This window comes from Lolium rigidum, chromosome 3, assembly GCF_022539505.1.
Source record: "Lolium rigidum isolate FL_2022 chromosome 3, APGP_CSIRO_Lrig_0.1, whole genome shotgun sequence".
Lineage (NCBI taxonomy): Eukaryota > Viridiplantae > Streptophyta > Magnoliopsida > Poales > Poaceae > Lolium > Lolium rigidum.
Window position 1 is genome coordinate 15,544,797 of NC_061510.1, and position 14,124 is coordinate 15,558,920.

General features: G+C 47.2%; 1 protein-coding gene across 1 annotated transcript; it reads right to left on the reverse strand.

Annotated features, from left to right (window-relative positions):
* Positions 1 to 7,148: 7,148 nt before the first annotated feature.
* LOC124694388 (U-box domain-containing protein 52-like) lies at positions 7,149 to 11,266 on the reverse strand. Its single transcript, XM_047227379.1, has 9 exons — positions 11,095 to 11,266; positions 10,865 to 10,986; positions 10,630 to 10,754; positions 10,326 to 10,531; positions 9,805 to 10,082; positions 9,353 to 9,454; positions 8,839 to 9,267; positions 7,737 to 8,498; positions 7,149 to 7,614 (listed from the first exon to the last, which is right to left on the reverse strand). The coding sequence occupies exons 1-9, from the start codon at positions 11,264 to 11,266 to the stop codon at positions 7,426 to 7,428; spliced, it is 2,385 nt and encodes a 794-aa protein (XP_047083335.1). The 3' UTR covers positions 7,149 to 7,425.
* Between the last annotated feature and the right edge of the window lie 2,858 nt (positions 11,267 to 14,124).

The following is a 14,124-nucleotide window of genomic DNA, read 5'->3' on the forward strand; positions in this document are numbered from 1 at the left end:
TAAGTTAGACCGCAGTGGGACCCTCTCTTATTGGATTTGTATTGTGATTTACTTGTGAGTGAGTTACATATTTTTCGATAAAGGGGATATATTAATATCAATAGAAACAAATTACACCCAGCCTCTGCAACAACGCAACACCCTAATGGCAGTACGGATGCACGCAACCAAAAAAGATAAAAGAAACTAAGAAAGAAAAGTCCCGCTATAGTATCCTAAGCCTAGCAACAGTAATACATCCACCCCTAGATAACACCTGAAATACTCGCCAAAAGGGACGCCTCCAAGAAGGAAATATCGCACCAGCGCCGTCATCGTCCGATCAAAGATCTTAGGTTTTCATCCTGAAGATAGTCTCCGCTCTCAAAACAATGCCTCCAACAAAGTCATTGCCAAACACAACTAGTTAAGGCCAAACCTTGGGTTTTTCACCCTGAAAGATAGGACTCTGAACTTCACCAGTGACTTGTGAGTAAGTTACATATGGGTTGCAACTTGCAATTTTTCAGTTGTCAGATTATTTGCACCGTATAGAAATATGATAAATATGATGTAACTGAATTTTTTTCCGTATAGAAATATGATAAATATGATGTAACTGAATTTTTTTCAGTTGGAACTGAGATTTTAAGGTTGCGAGTGGGTTGAGATTTTTAAGGCTGTGAGAGGTTGAGAATTTTAGTTTCAAATAATTTTTTTTGACAATCAATACCACATATATTTATAGTAACAAATAATACATGATAGAGATACACGAGTTGTCTCTAACGATTACAAAATAAAGTCTAAAAGGTACTAGCAAATCTTCGAGGTCTTCAAACTCTTTCTTCTTCCAAGACACAATATTGTACTTTCCTGAAGGCAGCCAAAGATATATAACAAACCATAAACCTGTAAATACCAACGAAGGTTCTCCCGTAATTTTAATTTGAACCGCAATGCCAAGGCTGCGGGCACGCGCGTAACCATTAAAGTAGTTAATCAACATCGGCAAGAGTACCAACACCAGTATGTCAGGGAATAACAACCGATCAGCCTTGTCGATGTTGATGGGGAGCCGAGAATACGAATCACCATTGTCGAGGACGTAGCAACCGGGACAAAAACTGCGAGGATAATCTTCCTCGCGGCAACCATGAGAAAAGGTCCAAGATCGATCTGGCGAAGCAAGATCTGAACACCCATACCTAGATAATTGTAATCTTTCAACACCACCATTGACGTCGGGAAGGAGATTTCGTCGTCGAATGAAAGGCCGAAGATCACTTATTGCAGACGATGCCATCTCCATTGCAGGGAAACCAACAAGAAAACAGCGACCAAAATCCTAACATAGACTACTGGAAAGATTACTTTCATTGAAAACTCCACACATCGATCGGGTTCCCCACTCCTCCCGATGCCGGCGAAGCTGGCCGGAGGAGGGGGAACCGATCTATGGAGGAGGATGAAGTGGAGGGGCTAGGGTTTTTTCTCACGAGGCGGCAGGGACCCTTTGTTTTTAGTACATTTATCCAACTGATCTAATTTTCAGTTTCAAGTTGATTACAATTGAGAAAAGGATATTTAGGCGATAAAAGAATGTCAGTACTCACTATATATATGAGATTGTGAAATGACATTACTTAACTGAGTAACTTTCAGTCGACCAAGAATCATAGTATATGTAAGTAGAGCAAAGGTGGTAATGGACCAAACTAGTCAAAAGTCATAGCCTGTTGTGCTTTCTTCCTACAGAATTCCGTCAGAAAATAAATAGTGGCAACCGCTAGAAATTAGTTGGCTGATTTGCAAATTATCAGTCGCCTCTAGAACCGTTCGATGTACTTAAGTGAGTGAATCTCGCGGCGGTCAGATATATGTAGAAAAAACAATTCTCGGTGAGGGGACGGGAGGCGGGCGGTTGGAACTTGAGGCGTATTTTCTATAGAGATAATCCGTTAGCTAGTAACCAGCTGTACCAATAGTCGCCCATCCCCCAGCCGCCCTCCCCTCTCTCCCTCTCCTCCCACGCCGCTGCCCTTGCTCATGATGCGGGGTGCCTTCCACACGGCGCGATCTTGGGGTGGTGTGGCGGCCTCCTGCCTTACCCATAGTGGCGGTGGTGTGCAGTGGCAGCGTCTGGAGCATGGCGGTGGTCGGTAACGGCGTGGCTCGATCTCGGCCCTTGGGGCCTGAAGGAGACCGTGTCGGCTGCACCTCTTGTGCGCGACGGGCTGCTCCGCCCTCATCATATGGAAGCTAGGGAGACAGCCTCAGGCACGTCGGCAGTGACCTTGAGGGGTAAGGATGGTGTGGGTAGCGGCGACCAGGACTGCGTGGAGTGGTGCGCAGCTTCGCCGCCATCCGCAGGGCGGGCCCGATCTGAGACACGAGGCTCATTTCAGGGCCATGCAGGCTTGATCCGTGGGCCTCGGTTGGTTCCACCGATCTCTTAACTTCAGAGTCAACATGTTGGCAGGGTAATTGTTGGTTAAGGCATATCATACGTCTGCCCTGCTCCCATGTCTTTTAGCACAAATCGAAGTCTTGTCAGGTGGTTAGGCTTTTGCCATCAACAGTGATCGATGAGCTCTTCCACCTCATCATAGATCAAAGTGGCCAAATTCTAGACACGTCCGGTGCCACTCTTGTCTACATCAGAATATACATTCCGCCGTCTGTTACACCAGCTTAATCTACTGTTAAGCCGCTCTAATTCATTCAGATAACGTTTTGTGGCCTCTCTTCAGCATATACAAATGATCACAAGCCGGCACCGTTCCCGTCCCAGCTTTCTTGATCCTAGCAAACTCCATCTTTGCAAGGTTTCACAAAGTTCGTAGATTTTACGTGACATGGGAGCACAGAGCTTCAGACACCTTCTTCTCTTGGAAGCAGAGCAGACGCATGGCTGGAGATCTCCAACTCCGAGCGCCGTTGCAGCCACCTTCTCTGCCATGGCTGAGGGCGCTGAGTCGCCAACGAGCAAGGCAGGACGCTCCTTCTTCTACGGCCCTGGACATCGGGAGGATGTACCATCGTCCTCTTCATCTTCAAGGGGAGCAGCCGGTAAGTTCGTCGGCCGCGTGATAGAGCAGCAAGACAGCGCGTCTTGGCCGACTCGAAGCGCGTGGTGCCGCATGGGCCAAACCCGCTGCACAACTGATCCAGTGTCAGGTATAGTTTTATAGTCGATGTTCCTGAAGCAGTGAAGCGCACTAGCAGTGTGATGCTAACCTGTGTGATGCTAACCTGTGAAGTGCAGCAAAGTTGAAATTTGTGCAATGATTTTTAACAGACAACCACAGAATTCACATCAAGATAAAGCGCTTAACACGATATTTCAGGCATTCCATAGTTTTAGCAGCAACCCTAAAGTTTACTACTCCAATATAGAGCAGAATAAAAGGGAGTGCTCACAATCTACTACAAAAGCAGAATGGTACCATTTACACGGAATCGGAATTCAGAAGCCAATCTCTCAACAGATAACGGCTGCAATCTTTTGATTGACATGTAACTATGAATGATTGAGAAAAACTAGTATATAATATTATCAATGGAATACTATAGGTAATAGCTAGGTTTATAGACATTAAGCATGACGTGCGACTGAGTACAAAGGTTTGTATTCGCCACATGTTGCTAGGAGCATTTATTTTTCGGAAGCAAAGCAAAGTCTGCAGGATTCATACAGGAGGACCACTCCACTTTTCACCAGAGCTGAGATAGATAAAGCAATTCACAGAAGGATACGCCGAACAAATATTGTAGATAGTCGTGGGCCAACCTCCAATCTCACTTTGTTCAATCTCATACACAAACTTGATGATCATTTTTGTAAGCATTGGCGCCCATCCAAATATCAATGTCACAAAATCAATCTCGTGATCCCCTCCTCTGAAGTTGATGATTTCCACTTCTTCAAGATGAGTCAAACGGATAATTTGACTCCTCCAATCCTTGGGCTCATCACAAGGACAGTTTCCAAAACATTGCGATGCTTGTGCCATCTAGAACATGGAAAAACATTACGGTGTATTTCAAACAAGTATTGTGCGTATAAGATATATAGTAACATGGATAATTACGTACGTTGAACCACCCTGGTAGGACAATCTGAAGCTTCCGTGTATTAATTCGTATGTGATGCATCTTAAGAAGACGTAACATAAATGCTCCAAATGCATGCCCCTTTGCGTTGAGATGCATCTTTAACACGGAGAAGTTGGTAACCATGAGTTTTTCCATCTCATGTGGAAAGTCCACCGCAACACCCATACGATTCTACAAAAAAGATATGATTATTTAGCTTGGTATATATGGCAATGTTGTGATTAAAAGTAATTTTCCTACGCAAATCTTGCTGACTAAAAAATAGCACATACAAGAGATCTTACATTGAAACCTATCTCCATGGATAGGACATGATCAAGAGGGAGCTGAGAACATAGCCCTTCCTCATCTTTGTGTTTGGAGCTCTCTATTGTCTCTAGCCTCAAGCTCTGGAGCCACCAGAAACCAAAAATAAGAGGCACGAAGGAATACGTTTGAGACCATGAGACCTTTTCCACCACTGGCGCTGAGATGGAAACATCAAGGTTCGTCCTGCCATAGACCTTGAGCTTCAATTGCTTAAGTAGCGGAGTCACAACCTCGATGCTCTGACATTCCGTGTCTCTTTGGACATCAAGCTCAAGCTCCTCGAGCGATGCCGAGTGGACGGTGACGTCATGTGCAGACTTATCTGCAGTCACTTCGAGCACACGCAGGCGCGGACAACGGCTGATCATTATGACAAGATCGAAGATGGTGCAGCCATTAAGGACTAGCCTCTCAAGCGCTGAGAACTCACCGGCTTGCAGCTGTTTGAAGCAAATGGTGTACAAGTTCATCTCGATCGACGTGGTGCTGTGGAAGCATACCAGGTCGGCATCAACAGATCTTATGAAGTGGCTAGTGAAGAGGAGCTCATGAGGAGCGAGCCTAGCCGCGGCACGGAGAAGGTAATCAAAGCGAGGGCCGTCGACCACCCTATGCCTCCCCTCAAATTCGATGCCTAGGCGGGACACCGTGAGGCCTAGCACTGCTGCCGCCTCGAGTGTGGAGACCTCCGCCACAACAGAGGCGGGCTTGACACCTCGGAAGGTGATCCCGAGCACGCGCAGCCGCGGGCAGAACTTCAGAAAGGAACCGACGTTGATAATGTTCCCGGAGATGGACAGCGTCTCGAGCACCGGGAGCTCACCTGCCGGCGGCGTGATGCGATGGGAACACGTATCCAGCTCAATGGAAGTGACACGGCGGAAGCAAGGCAGTGCGATGGTGATGGCACGGCCAAGCTTAGGACACCGCGGGAGGACGAAGACCATGTCCTCCGGCGAGAACCTCGTGGCGGAGAGCAGCAATGACTTTGCACGGGCGTCCTCGACCTTGGCCTCCGCTGCCAGTGACGACATGCTCCTCGATGGACGGATTTCGAGGAGGGACACGCTGGTGCCGCGAGCGACGCTTTCTAGTGCCGATTTGATCTTGCTCACGGGGATGTCACGGAAGGTCAGGCCGGGGAGACGAGCCCAGAGGCCGCGCCACCGGCGCGAGACCAGCCCTGTGCACGCGGCAGCGCGAGCGCAGCGCAAGCGCACCAGGACCTGGAGGAGCATGTCGTCGGGAAGGACGCTGATTCGATCATCGTCGGCTGGATCATATTGCGATTGCGATGGCGGCGGCGAGCGCCTGAGGCGCCGTCTCGATCGCGCTTCCATCCACGATCGCGAACCAGAAACCCCGTACGTGCACACGGCAACTCGATCGGCGTCTTTAAAATCGCGGCCAAATAGATACTAGCAACGAAAGGACCCCGTAATGAGCAGTTCGTTAGAGCCCACCGCACCCGTATTCTCCAATTGACGAGCCTGTGAGTATTCCAAAAAGATTAAAAAAAACCTTGATTAATAAAGTGAGCTGCTTATTCTAAAAAAAAAAAGCTAAGTCAGTTCTGAAATCCACTTTGGCATATGAACCCGTTGTGTGAAAATACATTTTAAAGTGTCTAAAAAAATTTAATATAAAATTCTACATGTACATCTAGATATTTTATGTTCGTACACAAGTTTTTAATTTGTTTTTGTTTTTTATGTCTCCTGTAAAAAAGACAAATTTTAATGCTACAACACGACATTTTTTGTCTTTTTTGTACATGCCACATAAAATGTTGTTTTTTCACGAAAACTTGTGAACAAACATAGAATGTCACGATGTACACCATAAAATTTATGTCAATTTTTTTAACATTTTTAAAATTATTTTCTAATTATTTTACATAATGGGTGCAAGTATTTTACATATGAGCCAAAACGCCTCACTAACATAGTTATATTTGGAGATCTGCTCCAATTGCAAGACACTAGAACATAACCAGTAGCTTTGACGTGAAACCAACAACCTACGTCTTATATGCTTGACGATAAACTGCTAATTGTTCCCTATTGCACCACTGAGATTTATGATGCTGGACTGAGCTGACCACTGCTCGCTCCGTTGGAAAATATAGGTGACTCAATTTTATCTAAATGCAGATATATTTATCTTGCAGCGAGAAATTTTCATGAAAATAAACTTTTGATCCTTTCGGGCCAAGATCCTGGCAAAAAACAATTCACGACGCTCACACAATATAATGGGCATTTCAAAGTTTTAGCAGCAACTCCAGAATTTAGCTACCCACAGAACAATGGTCGAAATCTACTACACAAGCAGAATGGTACCATTAAACACATATCAGAAGCCAAAGCTCAAAGGTCTCATCCAAACATTACCATGATAGATACAGAGACATGACAAACAAACAGGCGTACTCGGAATAGAGGGAGTACGTGAAGCATGCTCTAGTACATCACAGCGATATAGGTTCAAATTATCAGAATGAAAACCATACAAATCCATCTGATTCCAGTTCACTAACACATTCACTTGTGAACCTATCAGTTCGACAAACTAATCACCAATTCAAGCAGCAGATGCAGCTGGTAAACCTAGCTAAGCATTTCGATGTCGTGCGATCAGTCGCATAGTTGATCAACATCTACGATCTGTCAATGTCAGCTTGTTTGCGAAACGCTACTTACACAAAAAACCTATGGTGGACTGCATCCATATGAGCTCGTATAGTTGCGCAACTAAAAAGATAAGACTCAAAAATCATCAAAAATCTGAAGGACTATATATCTGGCACTGCACAAATGCAAAACTCAAAACTGACAAGAGCTAGGCATCATTGCGCTGTCAATCATTGTTTTACCATCTCCCTCCTCCTGGAGATTACTACTCCTCCTGCTTACCGAGGATGGCAATTATAGTTGCAGAATTGCTCCTTCACTTTATGCAGAAGCTGGCATGGCCTAAAGCTGTGTGGTTAGACTAACTATTTACCATTAGCCTCGATCAGATGTCTCCCCCCTCAGACCTCCAGCTTGTGATCGCACACAGAAGAGACCGGTTAGGCACAAGAGTCTTGTCAGGCAGCCGTGCTTTCGTCATCGGCGACACGTCATTCTCACACAGCCACATCTCGATCGCGTTGCGCTCATACGAGTACCCGTCCGTGGCGATGCACGGATCCTGCATCACTCTCTGCACGAAAAAGCACACAAACTCATCAATGCATCATTCTTAGAAACAAAAAAACTCATCCATGCTTGTTGTTTTTATCAAACAATAGGAGATACGCTGACCATTGTTTTAGCGGGCCTTACCTTGAGTATTGGGCACATGAAGTGGCTGGGTGGCTCGGGTAAGCCTGGCATGGCCTGCGCCGGCTCCGACGCAGTGGCCACGATATGCTTCAGCCGTTCCAGCTCTACCGCCACTACGCTCCTGAGGTCGGGCCGGTTCTTGCTCCGCATTTCCAGACAGCTGAGGCCCAGCTGAGCTAGATCATTCGTTTCTTTCAGGGGCCAGTTCCCTGCACTCTCATCCAGGATATCCCTAAGTTCCCCATCTTCCACTGCTCGCTCCACTAGCTCCGGCAATCCGATCGGTGGTCTTGCCGTCAGCAGCTGAAGGATCACCATGCCAAAAGAGTATGTGTCAGACTTCACAGACACCTGCCCAGTTCTCTGGTACTCTGGGTCTAGGTAGAACAGTGTGCCTGCCAGACCAGTCTTCTTGTACACTGTACGGCTGGACAAAGACTCCTTCAGTGGGACTAGTGTTGACAGGCCAACATCACCAATCTTGCTGACAAAGTTGACGTCGAGGAGCACGTTTTCAGGCTTCAGGTCACGGTGGATGATAGGGCTGGGCTTTGTGCTATGAAGGAACACGAGGGCCGACACAATTTCCCAGGCGATGCGGAAGCGGTGAAACCATGGAATTGGTGGTGTGCCGTTTATGCGTTGCAGACGGTCCGCGAGGCTGCCATTCTCCATGTACTCGTACACCAAGCAGCCCCTGTCAGGATAGGCTCCGAGCAGCATCAACAAGTGTGGGTGGCGTATCCTGCTCAGAACCTCGAGCTGCAGAAATAGGCAGAAATAGGCAATTTCTTAAACCTTTAAACATTCTAACTTAAATAGAGATAAAAGTTCTGGTTTAATGGTACAGACATCAGACATGAACTAGTTCTACAATAAATGAAATGAAATACACAGAGACCATAATAGGCAACATTCAGCAAAAGATATGGGAACACTACATTGCCCATCTAAGTCATACGAGTTGTTTCTTTTTTTACAAAAATGAATACGACTCATTCACAAGATAGGACACAGTTTCACTATGATATGAAAAGATCATTAAAATAAAGTATTGCCTCATAATTTGTTCACTAGAAGAAGCACAGAATTCAGGCAATACCTCTTGGTTGAAATGCTTGGTGCTGGTGTTGTCATTAGAATGGAGGACCTTGATTGCTACATCTAAGTGATTGAGATAGCCCTTGTATACAGTTCCATTAGATCCAGTTCCGATCTTTCGAGACTCTGAGAATGATGATGTGGCGCTATCAATCTCCTCCCAAGAGAACGTCGAGTACGAGTTGCCTTGAAGTACAAAGAGCTGCTCCAATCTAGACTTCTGATCAGCGTCTTTGGATGCCTGTGCCAGCAGCCTATTTTTCTGCATAACCTCCACTCTTACAAGATCCTTAACACGGGCAGTTACCTCCTCTGCGGCACATCTATGTGCCATCCCTTCCAGTATCTCGTCATTGGCCTTATCCACCCTGGACTGTATCGCTCTTAATTGAACTTCCCCTTCCATGCGTCTTGCAGCTAATTCATCCACCTGGCATCAATAAGGATCAGATGTAAGATGATTTAAACAATTGGTAAATCCATCCTTTTAGACAGCAGCAATAACACCGACTTGCCTGATGAGATGCATCCACAGACTCATCCTGAACAAGTTTGTATGCCCCCTGTTTATGTCTCAGTTCAAGCCTCAGCTTTTCGAGCTCTGCATTGACATCATCCTGCATTGGAACATGTTATCAGGTCTCAGCAGAGTTAGTATGCAATCCCCAAAACATAACATATTCCATTCACCTTTTCAGAGCAACAGTCAATTCACCTAATCAAGTAATGAATCTATAATAATTCAAGAACCATAAGGCACATGTAAACTTGACAGTAACTCGTTATCAAGCAGAGTACTATAGCCAATTTAGCAGAAAAAAAAACTGGGTAATTTTCAATATATTGGACTACTGGGAAAAGTATCAAATCAGAAGCTTTGCGTTAGACCTCTAAAGAAATACAGTTTTGGGTGAAAACATGTATATGATTAAAATTCTGTCAATAACCAAGAAACTTTGCCACTAACCTTATTGTCCGAAAGTATTAATCCCTGCAATGAACTTTCTTTCATTGGTACCTTGTCCGAACCCCACAATTTACTTGAGACAGAGCTTTCAGCACTAGTGCATGAGGCGATTCTTCTGTCCTTATCATTATATGATGCATTTCCAGTGAGATAATCATATAGAGTAAATGAGCGATGACCTTCAGCAGATGAACTACTTCCAAGGTTCTCTGATGCAGAATTGGAGCTTGGCAGACGTGGAAAACCAAACAGACCCTGTCCTGAACCGTTGTTCATATCTGATGAGAAAGGGCACAAGTAAACATTCAGATGACGAGGAGGGCAATAAGAAAGTCCAGCTTGTCTCTGCATTTAAAATTTAACTTTAAAGAAAAAGTACTAGAAACAACAATAGGCTTATGTCTTCATGCAAGCATGCTGCAGTTTCGCATTTTCAGCATGAATGAGAAATGGGAATGAACGTGTTGCACAAAAAGAGAGCAGTACATTTGGTGTTAGCCTGACAACCGGCGACACCTTACCTGATATCGAGGATGTTCCATCTGAAAATAGTTCGCTGCTAGAGCTGCTGCAGCTGCCTTTTGGTACCATTGAGCCAGAGGACGAGCCGATTTCTGATCCAGGAGCGTAGACCGAAGACAGTCCATCCTTTGAGACGACGTACGCTGTGCAAAAGCTGGGGACACTCTTGCAGATTTTGGATGACGTCCTACTTCCACTGGACTTCCTGTACAAGACAGACATACCGTCCGATGGTCAAACGGATGCACAAGCATTAAATAACCCATGGCCGTGGATCAGCACAGAACAAGTGTGAGGAGCTACCTAGTAAAGGCGCTCCTGCTGGTAGGGTTGCCGACGACGAGGATCTGTATCTGGTACTGAGCAACGAGATTGGAAATAGTATCCGCGACATCACTGCCGTTCACAAGCAGCATTTGAGCTTCAACCTGGGTCAGGTAAGCAGATAGATAAATTCGCCAGCAGACATTCATTCAGTCCAGAGCCTACAATAGGAAATGGAAATGGAGTTGCTAACGAAACTCAACTAGCTAGGTACCTTGCTTTTGTCACACATGTTCTTGCAGCGGGCGAGCATTTCCTGCGCCTTCAGCTGCACCATCTTGACGTACGCGTCCGATTTGTCGGGGCGCACTTTGTCGATCGGGATGTAGTTCCCCACTGAAACCAAGCCACACGCAGGCATTTCCACAAACACGTAGTGAGCAAGCAGTGAAAAAACTCTCTCTCTGGAGAAGGAGGCAGGAAACAATGAGCGGTATATCATACGTTCTGTGGGTACAGCCAGGACCGGGGTGAGGACATGGATGAGCCTGAAGGCGGCGGCGGCGGGGGCGAACTTTGCGAGAGCCCACTGGAGGACGTAGGTGCTGGACTTGGAGCCGCTGAGAGCCAGTCCCACAGTGGGAGCTCCAATCCCCGGTTCGTATCGCGCGGCCATCGATCAAGTGTCGCATGCCTGGTTCGTAGACAACAAAGAGGGGGAACGGGATCAATCGGCAACGGCGGCAATGGAGGAAGACAGTAGTAACCGATCTGCTGCGGGAGGATGCGTGCGCATTTGGTGGAGGATGGAGCGGAGCTTACCCGGTGTCGTCAGGCGCGGCGGTTGTTCCCTTCGGCCGGCGAGGCGAGGCGAGGCCACCGGAGCGGATAGCGGAGGCGGAGGAGCTCCGCTCGGTACGGAGCGCGGCGGTTACGACTGCACGGAGAGTTTTTTTTCTTTGTTTTTGCATTGCAAAGGGGCAAAACCTATACACCGACCAGGTAGTATTTCGGTTTCCTTTTTCTTTTCTTTTTTTTTGGTTCCTTTTTTTGTTTTTCTTTTTTGTTTTCGGGTTTGTTTATATTTTTTCAGATTCAAAAACATTAATTTTTAAAAATTGTTCAAATTGAGAAAATATTTAAATTAAAAAACGCTCAAATTTGAAAACCGCTCAAATCTGAAAACCGTTCAAAAATATTCAAATTTGAAAACCGTTCAAATCGGAGAATCGTTCAAATTTGTTCACATTCAAAAAACGTTCAATTTTGAAAATTGTTCAAGTTAATAATTGTTCAAATCTCGAATTTTGAAAAAAATTCAAATCCGAAAAATGTTCAAATGTAAAAACTGTTCTAGTTTCAGAAAACTGTTCAAATTTTACGAAAAATGTTTTCTCAAAAAAAGTTTTTTGAAGTTATTTCAAAAAAACGAAAAATATAAACAGAAAAGAAGGAAGAAAAAGGAAAAAAGAAACTCACCTGATGTGATGGGCCGTGGCCCACTGAAGTACGTGGGTCGTGGGGGGTGTGCGATGCCTTCCATCCACCGATCAGGTCGGTGTATAGCACCCCCTTGCAAAGGAAGAGCATACGCGGACTTGCAACAATCATATGGGCTCCGGTCGCTTTCTGAAATGGAACAAAGGCCCATTTACGCCCATTTCTTAGGGCATCTCCAGCAGCGCGCATCACCTCCAGCGGCGCGACGCAAAGTTACCCGGCCGTCCGCAGACGCAAACCTGGCGCTGCGCGGACGCAAAGTGTCCGCTCGGTCCTCGCACGGGTCCGCCTGGCAGGGGCATAACTGCTTCGTCTTCCACGGCATTACTTGCGGGCGGCGCGCTGCAGCCTTTGCAGGGCCGCGTTAATGGTGCGCCTCGGCTTTCGCGAGCGTGCGCAGCTAGGCGGCGTTGCAGTGGCAGGCCATTGAAGGCGAGATGGCGTCCGAGCCTCTTGAAGGGACGCTGCCGGCGGCCATTTCCCCGACCAAACCATTGCCAGATCCCACACTATCCACCCCACCGACGCGACGCCATGGGGAAGAAATGCTGGCCGTTCCGCAAGACCAAGAACGACCACGAGGCTAGCGGCTCGCGGTCCGGCAAGAAGGCACGGGTCGGCCGGTAGTCCGTGTCGACCTCGCGCGACAACTATGGGAGGAAAACCGGCCGGTACCATGGCCGGACGCGAACTTGCCGGGAGGGGGCTGGTACCTCAACTCGAGGTGCGTGCCGGTCCCCCCCCCCCCGGGCCGCACGAGGGCCGAGAGCGGCGGGACGAGGTGCTCCGCCGCCGAGCGATCTTGCCGCCGGATCTGCGGGAGGATCAGGCGTATGCGCTGAACTCCTACAACTGGATTTCATTTGGGACGTGGGAGTTCGACACGCGCCGCCGTGCTGGCTACCTCACCGCCCACGTAGCGTAGGTGTGTCCACCTGCCGCTGGTGCAACAACTGGGTGTAGGTCACATATCACTATCACTAGTAGGAAAAGCCTTATAGGTGAGATCTTAGTTCTGTGGCGCACCAGCCAAAAATGCGCCACAGAAAGTTGTTTTGTGGCGCACAGTGCGCCACAAAAATAGCTTAATTTTGTGGCGCACCAAGAATCCATGCGCCACAGAAACTTGGTGGGGCCCACACCCTGCCACCTCCAATCATTGGTTTCACTATTTCTATGGCGCACCGCCCTTGGTGCGCCACGAACACAAAAATATTGTATTCCGTGGCGCATCATCCCATGTGCGCTACGTAATCGCACATGAGCTCCATGCGCCACGTAAGATTTTTTTGCTCCCCACGCAACTCCACCCCCTCCCCCTCGTGGATCGCCTTTTTGACCTCTCGTAAAAAATAAAAGAAATAGATAGAAAATTCAAAAAATAAAATCCTTCGAGGTGCCCATTGATACGTCTCAAACGTATCTATAATTTTTTATGTTACATGCTACTTTTATGATGATACTCACATGTTTTATACACATTATATGTTATTATTATGCATTTTCCGGCCCTAACCTATTGACGAGATGCCGAAGAGCCGATTGTCGTTTTCTCGTTGTTTTTGGTTTCGAAATCCTAGTAAGGAAATATTCTCGGAATTGGACGAAATCAACGCCTGTGGGCCTATTTTTCCACGAAGCTTCCGAAGACCGGAGGGAGACGAAGTGGGGCCACGGGGCGCCGCCACACTAGGGCGGCGCGGCCTAGAGGGGGGCCCGCGCGGCCCTAGCGTGTGGGGCCCCCGTGACTCTCCCGACTCCGCCCTTCCGCCTACTTAAAGTCTTCGTCGCGAAACACCCAGTACCGAGAGCCACGATACGGAAAACCTTCCAGAGACGCCGCCGCCGCCAATCCCATCTCGGGGGATTCAGGAGATCGCCTCCGGCACCCTGCCGGAGAGGGGATTCATCTCCCGGAGGTCTCTTCATCGCCATGATCGCCTCCGGATCGGTGTGTGAGTAGTCCACCCCTGGACTATGGGTCCATAGCAGTAGCTAGATGGTCGTCTTCTCCCCATTGTGCTATCATGTTAG